Source organism: Atractosteus spatula, chromosome 7 (assembly GCF_055471065.1).
Source record: "Atractosteus spatula isolate fAtrSpa1 chromosome 7, fAtrSpa1.hap1, whole genome shotgun sequence".
In the NCBI taxonomy this organism is placed as follows: Eukaryota; Metazoa; Chordata; class Actinopteri; order Semionotiformes; family Lepisosteidae; genus Atractosteus; species Atractosteus spatula.
In genome coordinates this window covers 21584844-21603221 of record NC_142712.1, presented here as the reverse complement: position 1 = coordinate 21603221, position 18378 = coordinate 21584844, and the positions used below count along the sequence as shown (strand labels likewise).

General features: G+C 38.9%; 1 protein-coding gene across 2 annotated transcripts; it reads left to right on the top strand.

Annotated features, from left to right (window-relative positions):
- The first annotated feature begins 151 nt into the window (after window positions 1-151).
- Window positions 152-15501, top strand: diabloa (diablo, IAP-binding mitochondrial protein a). 2 transcript variants are annotated; one of them, XM_088921242.1, is made up of 6 exons: window positions 152-341; window positions 1301-1421; window positions 4151-4276; window positions 11856-11966; window positions 12643-12739; window positions 14131-15501. In XM_088921242.1, the coding sequence occupies exons 1-6, from the start codon at window positions 298-300 to the stop codon at window positions 14358-14360; spliced, it is 729 nt and encodes a 242-aa protein (XP_088777368.1). In that variant the 5' UTR covers window positions 152-297; the 3' UTR covers window positions 14361-15501. The 2 variants fall into 2 exon arrangements, with proteins under 2 accessions (XP_088777368.1, XP_088777367.1); XM_088921241.1 differs by having other exon boundaries at window positions 11838-11966.
- Window positions 15502-18378: the final 2877 nt, after the last annotated feature.

Genomic DNA, 18378 nt, shown 5'->3' with positions numbered 1-18378 from the left:
CCAGAAGGTGGAACTGTAGCAGGGCTCCGTCCGCGGTCATAGTCAAACATTAACAAGAGGCTTCGCTGGTGATTCGTTACAGTGGCTTCGCCGCTTGAGATCAGTTGCAAACATTGCTGAGGAGTAACATGAGCAGCATGTGCAAGTGAAATCGAAGCACGCCAAAAATTTGCCAAATGCTTTATTTTTGTTGCAATCAAATTATATAGGACGCAAATACTCTGTGCCATAGTGGCTTTCTGAGTGAGAGGGAACTTTCTTCATAGTCGGACAAACTTCCTGTGAGTAGAGACAGTCATGGCGGCGTTCAGAAGGGGAGTGCAGTCTGTTGGCTTGTTCAGGTACTGTCCATAGCCTGGGTTTTGAGCTATAATCGACTGCTTTTTCACATACGCGCGCAAGTGCAACTTTGAGACATTCAAACTTCTTGTTGTTAAAAAGAACAGCACTCGGAAGTAAGAAATAACTTTCAGGCTTGCAGGAGCAGTTTTGAGGAGTGAGTAAACCAGCAACAGATAGTAACCTGTGTACTTACTGTACAGTATGTGCTCTAATCGACAATGTGTTGTCCAGTAATGTGCGTTCCCGTATGTATTCGGTATGAACAGATACATAATCACTAACATCTTCAGCAATAATACCCTTCATTGTCGAGTTGGATGTTAAACAAGGTGCCAAGTATTGTTGTTCGAAGTAATTGAGTTGACAGATTAGTTTATTTTTATCAGGGTTATTAATGTATTTTACATGTTAGTTTGTTCTAAATACTTTCCAGGAGTCTAAATGTGTTTATAAATCTTGCATTTGCAAAAATTGAAATTAACGATTTTACCTCTTCAAAACGTGTGATTTACCATTTTTAGAGAAAAATTGAAACGCTTCGTGTCTAGACATCAAGTCTAGTATAAAAATATACAGAGGATAGTGGTCACTGCTATATATGCAGGCAGTTCTTACTACACAGAGTAACGTCACTAGATTATTTAAATGACTTGTTTTTGCTTTAGGATCCATAATTGTTTGGTACAATAAAGTTAAAAAAACATTCAAGATTTAAAAGAAAAGTGCAACATTTCAAAGCTTGTCTTAAAATACCTGTGTAGTAGTCCTAGTGAAGCATTGTCCCAAATACAGAGTGGAGACTAATGTGGTGTATTTAGTACTGAATACAGGAGGTGCTTTTTTTCATGAAGAATGGTGGGTGTCTGGTAAACCTGATTGCCTAGGGTCTTCTGGGAAATGGCACAGATCATGGGATCAGTGTACGTGCATTAGTACCTTTTATGTCCTTTCTTTCCAGGTGCTCTTGGAGCGTGCTCAGTTCGAGCAGACACAGGATTGTTCGGATTCCTTTGCTGCTGAGGAGTAACTTCCTCTCTCTGGGAGCGGGCGGGGGGCTCTGTGCTGTCCCCTTTTCAAAGGTAGAATGGTCCTCACCAATTGCTTTTCTACCTAGCTGAACCCTTAGGCTTCAGGCTTTCTCAATTCTAAGAAAATGCAAGAGATGTCTGTATGGAAAGTGTAAGAGTATATATATTTTTAAAAGTTCTGAGCATTTTGCCAAGAGTAAAGACTCTCCATTCCTTAAGCGCATTTCTTTAAGTGAGCAGGTCAGACTGAGTTTCCTGACTTGAAGTAAGGATGTTTCATATGGAGATTGAATGATCTTTGTAATAGCTTTAAAAAGTTATTTGTCTAGGGGATGCCTTGCTTTTACTGGGCACTTGTTTTGCTTTCAGTACTTGTGGACTTTGCTCTGTTTTCACTTTGAACTCAAAAAGTAGAAACAGGCTGTTGTTGTTTTTTTAAACTTGCCAGTCTCCACTTTGAAAATATGCACTGTAGGTTTAACCCCTCAGCTTCTCATTGGTGTCTGACTTCAAGCTCAGTTAGCATTTGGGCTTTTTATTGTATACTTTTGTACATGTTGAAAAGAGACAAGCTAGCTAATGCATAGTACTGTGTAAATGTGTGACCTTTAGATGAATTTCCACAATAGGTCTTTTTTACAGCTAAGTCTACAATATGTAGTATTTTGTATAGTAGAAAACAAGCAGGTAAAATAGTTGCTGTAGTTGACAATGACCACCCCACCAACTGAAAAAGCAATTGTGCATGGGCACTTTTCATTCTTACATCCAGTCCCATCTTCAGCACCGAAGGACACTTGGCCCACAGTGAGATTCCTCCTTTTAGTGAGCTCTTAAAAGATGCTTTTCCTTTTAATAGACCTAGATGTACTATCTGCCTGTAAGTTCTGCACAGATATTAGAGGCCTTATATCATGAGCCACAGTACATCACCCCTCGATTCCACATCTCGAGGAATAGTCTATGACATTACCAAAGTTAGATATACAAAGTAAGATAAATGAACTCCATGCTAATGAGATCACATACAGAAGTAACAGCTACAGTATGCCTGTCTGCTAGGATTGACTTTACAGTATGTGCACCAAACCAAAATTAAAGCTATAATCCTGAAACGCTTATTCACTATGTTTACATTTATTTTTGTACACTTAATTGGACTTGAACATTTATCCATAATGTCTTGAAAATATATATTTTTAATTATTTAATACTGTGTAAACAAGACCAAATCCATTCCAGTTTGAGATATTTAAGATTAGGTTGAACTACACTCTATGAAAAATTATTTTTTGTTTGATTTACACACAAAACTTTTACATTATTAAAAAAATAATAATCTCAGGGTAAAAGCCACTCTTAAGTGTGTAGAAAGAAAGGTAAACAGTGCACAAAACGTATTTTCTGTGGATGATGCCATGATGTTGAAATGAATTGTTTTTTCCAGAAGGTTCCAAAGTTTCTAGTTTGAAGGTGAATTCACTTTACTTTTAATGCATACTAGACTTCCCAATGCGCTACTTATTTGCTACTTGTATTTGTACTCCTTTCATATTGGCAAATTGTTGGCGTGAACAAGACTCCAGAAAATATGGGCGTCCAATATTATTCCTCCATTTCCTTTCACCTGAAATTTTCATGGACCAACTACTGTAAATCCACAGTTGCTGGCTGCCTAATTTCTGGGCATACTGAAGTTTGGTCAGTGTGGATTTAGATACCCCAGCGAGTAGGGCATTACAGTAGTCAATTTGACAAAAGATTAAAGTATTCATTAACCTTTCAGCAACAGTTAGTGACAACATAGGATGTAGTTGAGCAATATTTCTGAGGTGGAAGAATGATGTTTTGACCATATGTTGCAACTGATCACCAGTTATGAAACATAAAAATCTAGATTTAAAGAGAATAGCGAAGTGGTCAGAGAGGCCTAGTTCAAGATAAGAGAAGTGAGCAACAATAGTGATTTGCAATTGCTAAATCCAGGGTGTGTCGTATATTATGAATTGGGCAAAGAACAGACTGGGTTAGATGGTGAAGTTGGAAATCTGGGTGTACAGGTATTGAAATATTGAAATAGGAGAATTCTTAAAATTGACTGATAATAGATGAGGAATTATAGTGACTTTGCTAAATCTCGCTAAATTTGGTCAATCTCTGTGAGAAGAATTGAACTGTGGACTGTACAGAAGGGGGCCACTAGAACATCTGGGACCCCAGAGGGGTTCCAGTCACAAGACTGTGTGACAGGCCACTGAAAATCGTGATCTGAAAATCCTGAACATTTTAAACTGACACTAATTAAGAGATGTAGTTTGTGGTTCATGCAACTGCATTATCACAAAAATGTTACATCAAAGCAATGTTTGATCTAGGATTAAAAACCCTAAATATGAACAGTCTCTTCGCACGTATATGTTGGATTTCAGCCAGGTAGTCTTTTTGGTTTGCTTGGAAGAATCCACCATAACCTGCTGCTGTCCATTGCAGTTCATTTCAGAATTTCAGAATTTCAGAATGACAGGGGGGTGCATCTAAAATCATGTGACGTCCACTATGAAGTTGTCAAGTTAAATTTGTAGGAATAATGAAAAGCGCCTCTCTAGTGAACCCCGGGTGTTGGGAACTTCGACCCAATAAATCAGCTGTATTATCAATGCTAAGTGACATCATAGTATATTACTGAAATAGTAATTTGCCAACAAATAAGTGGTTAAAACTCTTATTTTGAAGCTGTTTTATTTGTCTATGTCTTTTTTTTTATTTATGTTTCCATCTAGCAAGCTGAGAATCTGTCCCATGAGGCACTGATCAGGCGAGCCTCCTCCTTGGTGACGGACAGTGCCAACACCTATCTCTCCCAAACTACCCTTGCCTTAGTCGACGCCCTGGCACAGTACGCTAAGGTGAGGAATGTAACTCATTGCAGAAGGGAAGTGGGGTTTTCAGGAATCCAACAAAACTGTTCTCTAGCATGTGTGAATTACTATGACTTCTCATCTCCTTTACATAAATGCTTTATCAGATTCCCATGGCATCACCCTAAATTATTTCTAATAAAGTGAAGTCAGTGGCCTCCTCTGTGCCTGTTGGTGTTATGTGCAGTGAGAGAGCGAGTAAATCCCTCCCAAAGGCAATCCCATCATGCACATCATGGACCCTCATCTTTTCTGCCAGAGTATTTTAGCTGAACTTGTTATTGAAGTGCTCTAGTCATTAATGATTAATTCTGTTTATAACTAACAATTTTTGACACAAAGTTCTGGGTGGAAATGTATTGTGAAAGCTAGTATTTGACTTTCTCCACATTATACTGTATGGCAGTTTTTCAGTTTCTGTCAGATGTTAACTTTCAGAAACCATTAAACAGCTCTTCGAGAAACATAGTAAGAGGCAGTTCTTTTGTGTGTTACTTTAAGCCATTCTTGCCTAAATTTTTGTTTTTGGGTAATGAGAAGTAACACTCGCTCATATATTGTAGGAATGATCACATTGATAGAGAACTAACTCAGGTTCTTGTTGTTGTAGATCAGTATTTACCGGCAGCTGCAGTTAAAAGTCCAGGCAGAGATCTTTTTGCACCCATGTGATGTTATTAGGTTGTCAGATGCTTTTAATACAAGGTTTAATGCGATGTATGATAAAGGACTGAATGATGATTCAGTTTCAAATGTACAAATGTCAAGTGTAGTGAAAAACACTTCATTTCATTTCTGTGTGGAGAAACAAAAAAAAAAAACAGTTCCATTTTTATTCTCACAAAAGACAGCTTTGCAGAGTGTGCACCTTGACTGTGGCCAAGGTTCATTTGTTTTGGTGGCAGACAGTTAACATTTGGCTCTTTTAGATGAACTCTGGCCTGTGTTCAACTCCATTCTGCAGTCAAATGTCTTTAGACATGAGTTCATAATACTAACCAGACCAGAAGCCCAGATTAATGTCCTGACAAGCCAGAAAGAGTTAAATTCCCATTTGCATTTCTGTACATTTTCTGTATTACTTTCTTCACTGAAGTTTTCTTTTTCCAGTTCACATATACCACCACACACATATACCAGATGCGTCATTTACACGTCAGATACAGAACTGAAACTGCTGGACTGTTCTGGCCTCATGTCTTAACTTCTTGCTGTTGATAGCAAACTCTTTGGTGCCTGTTTTTCCAATACATTCAGAATTGATTATAGTGGAAATGGGGTTAATGGGGACCAAGAGGACATAAATATTCCCTGGAGGGAGTTAAGTATAGCACATTCTCTGTAAGGATCAATGTGTTTAAACTATAATAAAGCCATGACACAATGACATCAGTCTACAGTAGTGTACAATCACATTGTCTGTGTATATACTGAATGATTACTGTAATGACCCATTAAGTTGAGCACTTAAATATATTTGAACTTTGAAACATTTTAAAAACACAAGATAGCATATCCAGCATATTAAGTACACATGAAGATGAAAGGAACACAAAGCCAAATACTTTTCAATTCAACTTTAATGTACAGTATAATACTTCATATAGTTACATTAAATACTGTGCATATGATTATTAAGTGTATCTAATACCACAAAGACTACTAGCAACAGTATGCTTGTGCTTCTTGGTTCGCTGAACTTTTTAGGGTGCTTTGCATTCGTAATGTCAGGGCATAGAAAAGTCTTAAGAAATACGAACATCTCAAATAATCAGTTATAAAACAAAGTATAAATATTTATCAGTAATGCTTTTGATAAAATACAAAGCAATTCTGCAGTGATTTAACTAAAAAGTGTGCAATTTTTTTACACTTTGGACTCCGTTTTTTAGAGTGGCATTTACGTCTGGGAATTTTTACATCCTTGGTCATCAAAAATCTGGCATAAGAGCATAGATTTGCAAGAATTCGTTGCATGTTTTTCTTAAAGTAGCTATCCAAGATAACAAGGACATAAGTCATCTGCTGGTTGCCTTACAGATAACAGTGGATAACGATGTTATCTGAATAGAAAGACATTGTTCGTTTACTGATCTACATAGAGTTGTCCTTGTATCTCCTGCCCATGTCTTGACAAAAGAATCGCAATCCCTCACTCTGCACCTCAGTGTTTTCAGGTGCTATTCATTGTGGTTTGCATTCCATTAAGTTTTGCTTTTCCTCAGTTCTCCCTTCTTCCTAGGGAGAGGAAGCCTGTGCATAGACATGTACAGTGGTGTGAAAAAGTGTTTGCCCCCTTCCTGATTTCTTATTTTTTTGCATGTTTGTCACACTGAAATGTTTCAGATCATCAAACAAATTGAAATATTAGACAAAGATAACACAAGTAAACACAAAATGCAGTTTTTAAATGAAGGTTTTTATTATTAAGGGAAAAAAAAAATCCAAACCTACATGGCCCTGTGTGAAAAAGTGATTGCCCCCCCTGTTAAAACATAACTCAACTGTGGTTTATCGCATCTTTGGAAAGCCGAGTTGAATTTCTCTAGCCACACCCAGGCCTGATTACTGCCACACCTGTTCTCAATCAAGAAATCACTTAAATAGGACCTGCCTGACAAAGTGAAGTAGACCAAAAGATCCTCAAAAGCTAGACATCATGCTGCGATCCAAACAAATTCAGGAACAAACGAGAAACAGAGTAATTGAGATTTATCAGTCTGGAAAAGGTTATAAAGCCATTTCTAAAGCTTTGGGACTCCAGCGAACCACAGTGAGAGCCATTATCCACAAATGGCGAAAACATGGAACAGTGGTGAACCTTCCCAGGAGTGGCCGGCCGACCAAAATTACCCCAAGAGCGCAGCGACGACTCATCCAAGAGGTCACAAAAAAACCCACAACAACATCCAAAGAACTGTAGGCTTCACTTGCCTCAGTTAAGGTCAGTGTTCATGACTCCACCATAAGAAAGAGACTGGGCAAAAATGGCCTGCATGGCAGAGTTCCAAGACGAAAACCTCTGCTGAGCAAAAAGAACATAAAGGCTCGTCTCAGCTTTGCCAGAAAACATCTTGATGATCCCCAAGACTTTTGGGAAAATACTCTGTGGACTGACGAGACAAAAGTTTAACTTTTTGGAAGGTGTGCGTCCCATTACATCTGGCGTAAAAGTAACACAGCATTTCAGAAAAGGAACATCATACCAACAGTAAAATATGGTGGTGGTAGTGTGATGGTCTGGGGCCGTTTTGCTGCTTCAGGACCTGGAAGACTTGCTGTGGTAAATGGAACCATGAATTCTGCTGTCTACCAAAAAATCCTGAAGGAGAATGTCCGGCCATCTGTTCGTGACCTCAAGCTGAAGCGCACTTGGGTTCTGCAGCAGGACAATGATCCAAAACACACCAGCAAGTCCACCTCTGAATGGCTTAAGAAAAACAAAATGAAGACTTTGGAGTGGCCTAGTCAAAGTCCTGACCTGAATCCGATTGAGATGTTGTGGCATGACCTTAAAAAAGCGGTTAAGGCTCGAAAACCCTCCAATGTGGCTGAATTACAACAATTCTGCAAAGATGAGTGGGCCAAAATTCCTCCACAGCACTGTAAAAGACTCATTGCCAGTTATCGCAAACACTTGATTGCAGTTGTTGCTGCTAAGGGTGGCCCAACAGTTATTAGGTTTAGGGGGCAATCACTTTTTCACACAGGGCCATGTAGGTTTGGATTTTTTTTTCCCTTAATAATAAAAACCTTCATTTAAAAACTGCATTTTGTGTTTACTTGTGTTATCTTTGTCTAATATTTCAATTTGTTTGATGATCTGAAACATTTCAGTGTGACAAACATGCAAAAAAAATAAGACATCAGGAAGGGGCACTTTTTCACACCACTGTATATCCTTCCTCTGAACTTGTTCAAGCCCAGAGAGGATTTCCAGTTCCTCCAACAGCAGTGTCCTGAGTCACCATAGTGGGGCAATGGTCTGAAACGTTTGGTCCAGTGGGAAAAACGCTACCTACTGGTCTACCAACACTACTTACACAGCAACAACCACATTCTCCATGAAGGTCTAATTTCCACCTCCAATAATGACTAAGTACAGCCTTATTGAGCTTCTGAGGTCAAACAAAATCAGACTATGAGACTGTAACATTGCTGTTATATCTCAGCCCTGGAAGTTGTCTACATTCTTTCCTAAGCAGTAACTGTTTAAAGTAACTTGTGCTTTTGAATGTTCTACTAAAGTGCTAAAATGTTGTATTAGCCAGCGGTTTACATCTCCCTCTGTAACAGAAATTCTGTAACTTCTGGATAGCCTTCTGGATGTCAATTTTATCTGTCCATTTAAATCATTTCAAATTTCAGTGTTGCACAATCCTTCATAGGTCAGAACAAAGGATGTTTAAAAATTCCTTTTCCGTCACCATGAATCAACTCATTTGTGCTGTAAAATGTGGAGAGTGTTGCAAAATCAAGTCCTGTCACAGACGTGTCAAACACACTGGTAGATGCTGGGCAGCTCTGAGGCCGCTGTGGCTCTAGTTTGATAGCATTTACACTGTCACCACTAGAACATCTCACTTCCAGACAGAAACCGATTAGACCTCTTGGGACCACCTGTGAATAACCAGTTATTACATAGTAGATTATGTCTGCCATGTATCATCAATCATTAGTATCCACTGTTTTACAATGGCTAGTCTTTGATATTTGTCCTCATTTACTCCTCTGTATGCTGATGCAGCAAATAAGGAAATACAGACATACTTTTAAGGAAATACATACTTTTTCAATACAGACCTGAGATGTAATCTGCAATTTGTGTTCTGTTGCTCAAGTTATTCATTTCATTGTTTTATTTCTAGGATTTTTAAAGCCTGATAGAATTTTGCTTGCAAAAAAGCAAGGAAGGATATGTATTTATGGGTATATGGGGATTTCATCAGCGTCTTGGGTTTAATTTTTGTTGGCATAGAGAGCACAAGGTTCTTGATGGGTCAAAAGAGCCTTGATTGCCCTAAAACATTATTACAAGAATAAGAATAAATAAGAATGCCTTGTGGTTGAATTACCTCCCCAGACACAGTTGGAAGTAAATTGGCCAAGAATAACATTACATATGAAGTATTTTTCAATTTTACAATAATGCAAAATTCAAATAAATTCTAGTCAATTTCTGTACACGTATGTAAATAATGTAACTTGGGTACAAGCCAATATAGAAATACAGTAATTGACAGTGTTTCTGTTGTGTGTTATTTATAACTTTGCATTTTAGGTAATTTTTCTGTCGCCCCTTATCAAGAGACAGAGATCTGTTCTGGCATCAATGTTGTCTCAATTGCTTGACGGAAGGGGATAAGATCTTTTCAGAGCTGGATGTGATCTGATTAGGTTAAAGTTCATAGAGCCTTATTGGCATGATTGAGCACTAACAATTAGCAAAACATTTACAAACATTTAAGAACAATACAAATATTTGAAAAGCTCGCTGTCTGTTTCTCAGGCTGTGACAGGATATCCCATGCTGTCCTCCCCTCTCCCCCAGTATGATGTTCTGATTTCTGGTCAGTCTGGGACTGGATTAGTTGTTTTAGGGAAGAATGTTTCTCTAATCCCACAGTCTCACTGCAGTGTAGCAGAAAGTGTCCCTGTCTCTGCCTCTCCTTGTTGGCAGTGGGAGTACGGCCTGTCTTCTCTGGATTACCAGGTCTACCCGTGTTGCCCAGTTTTTTTGGCAAGGCTGTGGACACTGAGCCTGTCCTTTGTAAGGGTCTGCCACTCCTTTTTGTACACAAGCAGTGTCCCATTGAGTTGAGACCCCAAACATCTGACAGCGTCTGAGGCTGAAATTTCCCAGGTTTGACCAGCCAAATTCATGTGACCAGTAGTGTATTTAAAAGACAGACTGTAAAAGAGGATTAACAGAGTAGCAGAGAGGTAGGTAGGAGAGAAGGACAGGTGAGTGAATACCCTGGTACTACAGATAGTCTTCACTATTGGGATTCCTCATGAACAAAACCAGGTATCGGGCACTGAAGGGACTTTAGTGTAATCTAATGTAGACTTAAGAGCTGCATTATTCCATATTTGTAGAACTATTAAATTTCCCTTTGTATATCTGCCAAGTGGATTTGGCACTCTTTCTTTTATTTAAATGTTATTTGAGGGGGCAAATATTCTCTTTTAGTATTATTTTAAAATGTGCCTTTATCTACAGAGGTGGATACAGAGGTATTTTATGACACAGCTTACCTTATGTAGATTTGTGTGTGTAAAGATTTTGAGCGTCAGTTGACAGTTGTGAGTACTTTAGTGGGGAACATTTGGATGCAGTGCTTTGAGCTAAGAAAAGTACTCCACATACACATATATTAAAATATAATATAAATGTATGAATGCATTAGTTTTAACACACTCTTTTTAACCTATTGCCTATTTATCAAAAGCATAATTGTTCACAGAAAATTAATTACATCACCTAATCTCTCTTGATGTTTCCTGATAAGTGGGGAAGTTGTATTATCTAACTTAATTTGATCATAGTAAGGCAAGTCCCAGGCCTGATTGATATTTGTTTTTATTATTTAGCCGCTATGTGCTCCATAGCATCACTGCGTTCTCATTGCACTATTTCTTATTTGAGGTCTTATAATTTAAACACAAAGGGATGCTTAATTATTATTTTAAAAAAAGATTTATAAATATGTATTACAATAATGTATGCATCCACCTACAATGCACACCTTTCCTGTGTCGTTAAGACATAACGACTGTGGTTTGGGACTGGTGTGTGAAAACCCATTATCTGCGGTGATGATTCCTGGATAGTTTTCTTAGAACTTTATATCTCTCGGGAAGCCGACTGGATGGCGTCCGCCTCCTTTTGTTGTGGTTTATCTTAGTTTAGCTTTAAATGTGAATGCAGCTGAACTCCTTCAGGAGTGTAGTGAGGCTTTAATCCTCCAGACGAGAGAGCATAAAGCTTGACAAGATTGTACTGGTAGAAGAATCAAGCATAATATAGTCAGAAAGAGCAGTCATCATCCATAAATAAGACATCTGTTTGATTTTGTAATACCTGTTAAAGATGCAAGATGACAGCATAAAATAACATTCAAATCTATTTATTATGGTCGGGAATTAGATGTTAATGTGTTGTTTGAAGCTTAACATTCTAAATTAGTGAATCTCTAGTTGGTTTGTGCTGTGCTTTACCTAAAACTATTTGCATATTTCATGTCACTGAAATCTAAGGAATGTTAATTGGCAAGCATTTGACGTCCTGTCACGTCAGGTGTTGTGTTGGCCACTGATCCTGTTTTGTGTTCATAAGCAGACAGCTGTTGCATTTAAAAGAACAACAGAGATGGAAATAAGTGTCGCATCCATGTGTTATCAATGGGCTAGGGGTACATGGAAGAGCCAATTCTTGGACGTTGTTTTTCTGCTGCTGTCTATTGGTAGTTCTCCGCAATGAATTCCTGAAAGCCCAGGGCAGTCTGTACTGCTAATGGAGCAATCCCTCTCTCTGGTGTTGACGCAGGCTTGTCTGTCTCTGCAGGCAGTGCACACGCTGATTGCCCTGCAGAAGCGCTACATGAACTCAATTGGTAAACTCACCCCTGCGGAGGAGGATGCCATCTGGCAGGTTATAATTGGAGCTCGTGTGGAGGTAGGCTCTGCGTTCCTTTCTGTCAGCCTCGTCTGAGGGTAAAGGATTCTTTGCTGGTGTCCATCGACAGATTCTCTTTGCAGCTGAATTTCAAGTCTAAATATTCTCACCACTGTGTTTTGAAGAAGCCCAGCCCATTGGCCTGTTCTTTAATATGTGCTCAGAAGGATTCCACATTTTTATATTACTACTTACTGTGTTCAGAATTTCCAAAAAATAGTTTTTAATGTGTTTATTCAGAGTGTACAGGCAAGGTCGGAAGTACATTGTGCCTCATACAAATCTTGAGTTGATTCCCTTTGTCATCTTTGGGGAGACCGTGAGTCATGCTGGAATAGATAAATTATGTTGGCAAATTTCTAAGCAAAAAAAAACCTTGATTCAAAGAGAAGTAAGCAATGAAATTCTTTAAGCTCTTCCGCAGTGATCCACTGAAAGCGGAGTGGCAACTGATATTGTTAATATTGTTAAGTCCAAATTTTTTTTTATTTATATTTTACAATAAAGGTGCCTCATATCTTGCAGGTCATATATGGGGAAAAAACTACTGGTTTTGATTTTTTGTTCACTGACAAGGCAAAACTTTTTTTTTACTCCCATCTCTTCAGCCATGTCTGATTTCTATCGCTCAATGTGATAGAGCATCTCAGGTTGTCATTTTGTCTCCTCTGTGCAGATGAACGACAAGTTGGACACATGCAGGCACTTTGAATCAAACTGGATGAATGCAATAAACCTGTCAGAGCTGGCTGCTGAGGCTGCCTATAATGCAGGTGTGCTTTGATTTGGGTTTTCATAATGGTACTCCTTTAATGTGACAGTGCACAGGCTGTATGGAACAGTGCTCTATTTATAGATGTCTTGATTGTTCTTTTTCCTTAAGCCCTCTCGAACTAAGCACTCAACAACAGTGAGCGACAATCAAAATTGTAAGGGGGGTTAACATTCAGATGGCCAGATTCAAATTCAGGAACTTAAGAGTAGAAGAATGAAATCATGATATTTACCTTGGGTGGGTGGGGATTTATCTTTGAAATCAGGAGGTGGAATTGGTTAACTGGGGGTAATAAAAACAAGCTAAGATAACTTTATACAATTTCTTGCATTAGGAATTTGTCCACAGACGGGAGAGAGAAGCTCAGGGGTCAGAGCACAGGGTCAGCCATTTATATGGCGCCCTTGGAGCAGCTGGGGTTAAGGGTTAATCCCCTGCCGGCTGTGGGATTTGAACCGGCAACCTTCCAACCACAGGCGCAGATCCTTAGCCACAGTGCCACCGCTCTGCCCAGCTAAAATACAAATATTTTAGCCATTTAAAAGCAATGAAATATAACTAAATGAAAGTGAGATATTTTATGGAGATTACATTTCCACATTATTTTTCCTTCTATTTTTATTCCTACAAGCAATAAGTATTTCTGTTGGCGTTTTATCTGTCTGAACTCAAGGATCAGATGTCTGTATAATGCTGAATTGATTCAGTGGAAATGAAGTGAATGTCCAAAGAGAAATGTAGAACAGGCCTATGTCACTGACAGAGTGAGAGAGTTTCCTCTTACATGTTTTACACAGTAACCCTTCTAAAAAATAGTGGTACATCCTTATTTTTCTAGATTACCGATTATATAATCATTATATTAAGCAAGTTGGAGTTTTTAGAGAAAAAGAATCCTTTGCAGATTACTTAATTCCCATTATGATTTTTTTTCCTTAAGCATTTTTTAAATAACTGTTTTTCAATTTTGGTTGTACAGAGTAAAAGAAAATGAAGTCTTGCTTAACATAAAAAGAAACAAATTCTAAACAAAAAAGTGGATTAACGAGTTTTAAAATAATCTTGTAGTCTGTAAAATATGTTGCTGTCTTAAGGTATCAGAAACTGTTGACGGCAGAATTAAAAGACGTCTCTCTCCAGCTAAAGTTTCTTTGAAACTGATATCGTATTATAGCACTGTCTAAGTGACAGTGGTTTTCTGTTGCCAATAACTGTTACATGTCTTCTTGGCATGTAAATGGTCCCACACTTAATTTGTAATGATCCATCTCATTGACAGGTGGAACTCACACAGGCCACAGTGGTTTGTTTTCTTTTGTTCCACCGTGTAAAGGGAAGGACAGGGTGGCTGTCAGCGCTCAAGCGTCATGGTTATGGTTGGTCTTTCAGGAGCAGACCAGGCCTCTGTCACGGCACGCACCAATCTGAACGTGGCCCAGACGCAGGTGGAAGAAATGAAGCGGCTTTCTTCGGAGGCTGAGAAGCAGCTGGCTGAAGTGAAGGTGGAGGAGATCCAGAGAACTGCGGCACAAGCTGCAGCCACCAGAGCCTTTGAGAAAGCTGGGAAAGGAGATGCCCTTGATGATGATGTTCCCGAGGCCTACCTCCGAGAAGACTAGCCTAGCGTTTCAGTAATGGAGTGCATTGGCCTGGCCAGTGTAGGGCCCATGTATCTCCTATTTGCTGGATAGACAAATTACAAAAGCTTAATTGCAAATGTAAGCGAGATAAATATTCAGCTGGAGGTGACTATGAACCTTTTTCATTTGAAAAACAGCTTAAATCCAAAAGCAAATTGTGAATGTTGAAATTAATACTTTTGTCTCAGCACAAAAGTAAATTGCACCCAACATAAAGCAGTTTGCTTTTCTTAACCTGCGTAGTTCACCCAAAGTGTCTGCTTAGTGTTTAAGGACTAGGACTTTAATCTCTGGCACGACAGTTACATGGTTGTAAAAGAGATTTTGCATTTCTGGAAATGGTAATGTTTCACAAGGTTAATAAAATGGACCCTAAAGTATTGTTGGGGAAATGGTTATACTTATGTGTTTTGGGGAAAGAAAGGTATTTCTTCTTAAAGATTTCATCGGGTTGTGGCGAGTTCCATGAAGTGGACACAGACAGCCTACACTGGAAACACCTCTGTGCACATAGTGATTCATTGTCTTTCCTCTGGGAAGTGCCTGGCTGATGGAAACAGGGCGATAGAAACAATGTGCATCCTTTGATTGAGGAAAGGGTCTGTTCAGAAAGCTTTAAACTAGTGGAGTATAGCCAATTCTGATACAGTATGCAGAAGATGAAAAAACATCATGGTAATGCTACTGTATGTCATGAAAATTATCTGCTTGTGGAAACGAGGCTAATGTTTCTGTGATTGTAATTTTTTTTTTTATCTGTGAAAAAGTGGTCCATAACCACTTGTAAAATGTGAAGTTTCTGTTTGGAAGTCAAATAACAATTGTTTCTTTTCTGGGTGTGAGTTATATTTTATTTACAGTTGTGTTGGGAGTTGGTTTAAGCCAAGGTGTTATACTGTGGTGTAATTGAATAGTTAGATACATTTACATGTGTGAAGAATAAAGTCATGTCTCACGTCTGTGTTTCATTTCCCGGCTCCAGGCACTTCTCTACATTCCTGTGGTAAAAGACTCGGAACTTGAGTTTTTCACATTTTACTAAAACATGATCTCATCACTAGGAAATCTGTTTTTTTCATTTTTAAACTTTTTTTCTGAAAAAAAAAATAAAGCAGAGTTGAAATTTTTTTGCACTTTCTTTGGTTTCGTATGGAGTACTTTTTAATAATTTGATTTGAGAATCGCAGGAACATGAAGTCCAGTTTAAAATGCACATACGAGTAGGTTAGAAATACAGCTGTTCATTTGGTGTGCATTGGTTGATCATTAGAGGACCATCTAGAAACCTCATCTAGCTTTGTCTTGAAACATCCCAGGAGTGAACTTCAAGAACATGGGTAGATCTAAATGCTCTTGTTCTCCATGTCTTGAAATGCCTCCCAGTTTTAGTCCTGACTTTTGTTAACGATTTTTTCTTCCTTACTCATTGTTAAGCCTGAATTAGCCCTTTGTGATTTTGTATGAAGTCCTCACTTTTTTCATTGTCCGATAAGCTCCTGCCACTGATCCAGGATTCCTGTATTTTCACTGTGAGTCAGGAGAATGGAGTGAGTTAGTGGACTGGGCAATTTGCTTATATTTTTTGTAAGTAATGTGAAATCTAATAGTTTCACAGTTTAAAGCAAAGCTCTAGTTTGGAAATTACCATTGGGGGAGCATCAGAAGATTTTGGAATGAGAAAGGTCGGGCTGGGTGAGGCCTATGCTACAAGTGAGACTGCTTTATCCAATACAGGGTTGCAGGAGAGCCAGAGCTTATCCCAGCCTGCAATGGGTGCAATCCTGGCCAGGACAGGCTGTCAGTAGTTCACAGGGCACACACTCACAGCAGGGCCAATTTTACACAAACCAGGTTTTGCACTGGGTGGAAATGAGCATCTGAAGGAATCCAAACTCAAACATGGGACAAACATCCAAACTGCATGCAAATGGCGCCCCAGGAATTGAGCCCAAGACCTCAGTGCTGTATGGCAGCAATGCTGACCACTGAGCCAGCACTGCCCGTGTAAATTGTGCAAAATTCCCAACACACTGAAATGTGCAGATTCCTTTCATTTTCATTACTTTCCATTTTAGTAACTTGGCATGAAATGACCTACAGGTGCATGTTTTTCGTTTTGCAGCTTTGTTTTTAGTGATGGCTTTCATACAAGGAGGTGTAAATGAAGTTGGTCATGTAAACAACACCATTTACGGAAAGATATCTTAAAAGACTATTTACCTACAGCAGGCCAGTAATGACATTGGTGTTTAAACCCTGCAGCCCCATGCTCTGTCCTTGTACAATGCACAGCACTTCAATTTGGCAACAGCCCACCAGTGTCATTCTGTAAACTAGGCACACCCCCAAGGTCATAGGCCACAAGCTATTTACGTCAGTCAGATGTGAAAATCCTTCGACAGCCAGAAGTCAAATCAAAGAACAAAGCTGTTTTCTACCACAGACTGATGAACTGTTTACAAAAGGGGAAGAGAGACACAATGCTACATTTTATCTAAATGAGTGCAATGCAGTTAAACTGAAAAAGCTGACTTTATTAAGAATGCCCTATAAGGATGGCTGTTTCAGTCATCAAAACACTTGTTTCTGTTGATCTGAAACCTGAATGTTTAGTTTGAGCCAAAGCATTCCTTTTAAAGGCATATCAAATACTTCAACCATTACAGAATAGTGCAAATGTATGTGCTTCTTATTATTAATGGACATCTGCTTGACAAAAAATGTGTCCTTCCATTTATGTAATTAATAAATAATGCTGTGGTGTAGATTTGATCCGACTGGATATTGTTTCTGGGAATTGGGAGATCTTTGCCAACAGACAAAAACTCCTTTTAGTTGGAAGATGTGTTTTCAAACTGTTCTTTTAATGCTGTAGACTAGATTAAAGATGAATATGCTACACTGCTATGCTTTAAGTGCCAGTGACAGCTTTTGTAGTAGCTCAGGCTGATTGAAAGTGGTTACTAAGCTGATAAAGACAGATGTTCCAATGTCTGGCTGTGTTAAGTTTGATCAGACCAGTATGAGGACAACCATTAATGCCACCAATTGTGAACACGGTCTAAGTGATGAGACATCATGGTTGAGTTGACAGACGACATTGCAGTTGTCAGTCATGGAATTTTACAGATAAATGGAAGAATCCATTGTTCTGCAGGACTGGAAAGTGAACAATGCACATGCATTATGATGGCCTCAACTTGAAAGACAGTCCATTAAATTTACACACCCGTGTTTGCTGTACACCTGTCATCAATTCAGAAAGAGAAACAAAAATCACACAACAGTATATTCCGTAATCATTAATTTTGCTTGAAATTGCCATCAAGTGACCTCAAGCTGCATTGCATGATTTCACTTACCAGGATGTCATTGGGTTTTCAGTACAATGATAAAGTCAACAGATCTTTAGTAATATTGCAAAAGCTGCTCAGGCCACAGTTGCTTGCCTTTTTATTTCAGTTATCTGGTGTTCTGTTGATGATATTATTTCCAATGCAGAAATTTTTTACTTGCTTTGGAAAAGTGTATTTGTTAAACAGTAGCTACCTGAAGGGTTTTTTTTTTTCACGTGCTTTCATACCAGCGTCGCATGAAAAAAATTCTTTGCCTCGATTTCCACAAGTGTGTTTATATGACAGGAAATGTTCAATTGTGTCAAAAAGACACTTGAGTGACCAAACGTCTTCCAATTCAGGTTCGGATGCTACCTGGAGAAGTGTTGTGATTGCTCCTGTCTTCCTTTTTGCCATTTTCAGGTTTCCTGAGATTTTTGGTTTTTTTGCAACTTTATCCTCCAGGTCAGTTTTGTTTATTTTTACTCCAGCTCCTCTTGGCCGTGTCCACCCGCTGTGCTTTTGTCTGACAGACACTTGAGATAATCCGAGCTTTCACTCCATCCTCAGCACCTCTTCAGGACTGACAAAGCACAACGGCTTCCTCATCTCCTGCCACTCCCACACCCTAGTCTCCTCCATGCCTCCTGTTGCTCTGTCAC

Excerpts from the sequence above, each read along its gene's own strand:
- diabloa (XM_088921241.1), top strand. The coding sequence starts at position 298 with ATGGCGGCGTTCAGAAGGGGAGTGCAGTCTGTTGGCTTGTTCAG. Across the intron at positions 342-1,300 it reads CAGTCTGTTGGCTTGTTCAG|GTGCTCTTGGAGCGTGCTCA; the intron begins GTACTGTCCATA and ends CTTTCTTTCCAG. Across the intron at positions 11,967-12,642 it reads TAATTGGAGCTCGTGTGGAG|ATGAACGACAAGTTGGACAC; the intron begins GTAGGCTCTGCG and ends TCCTCTGTGCAG.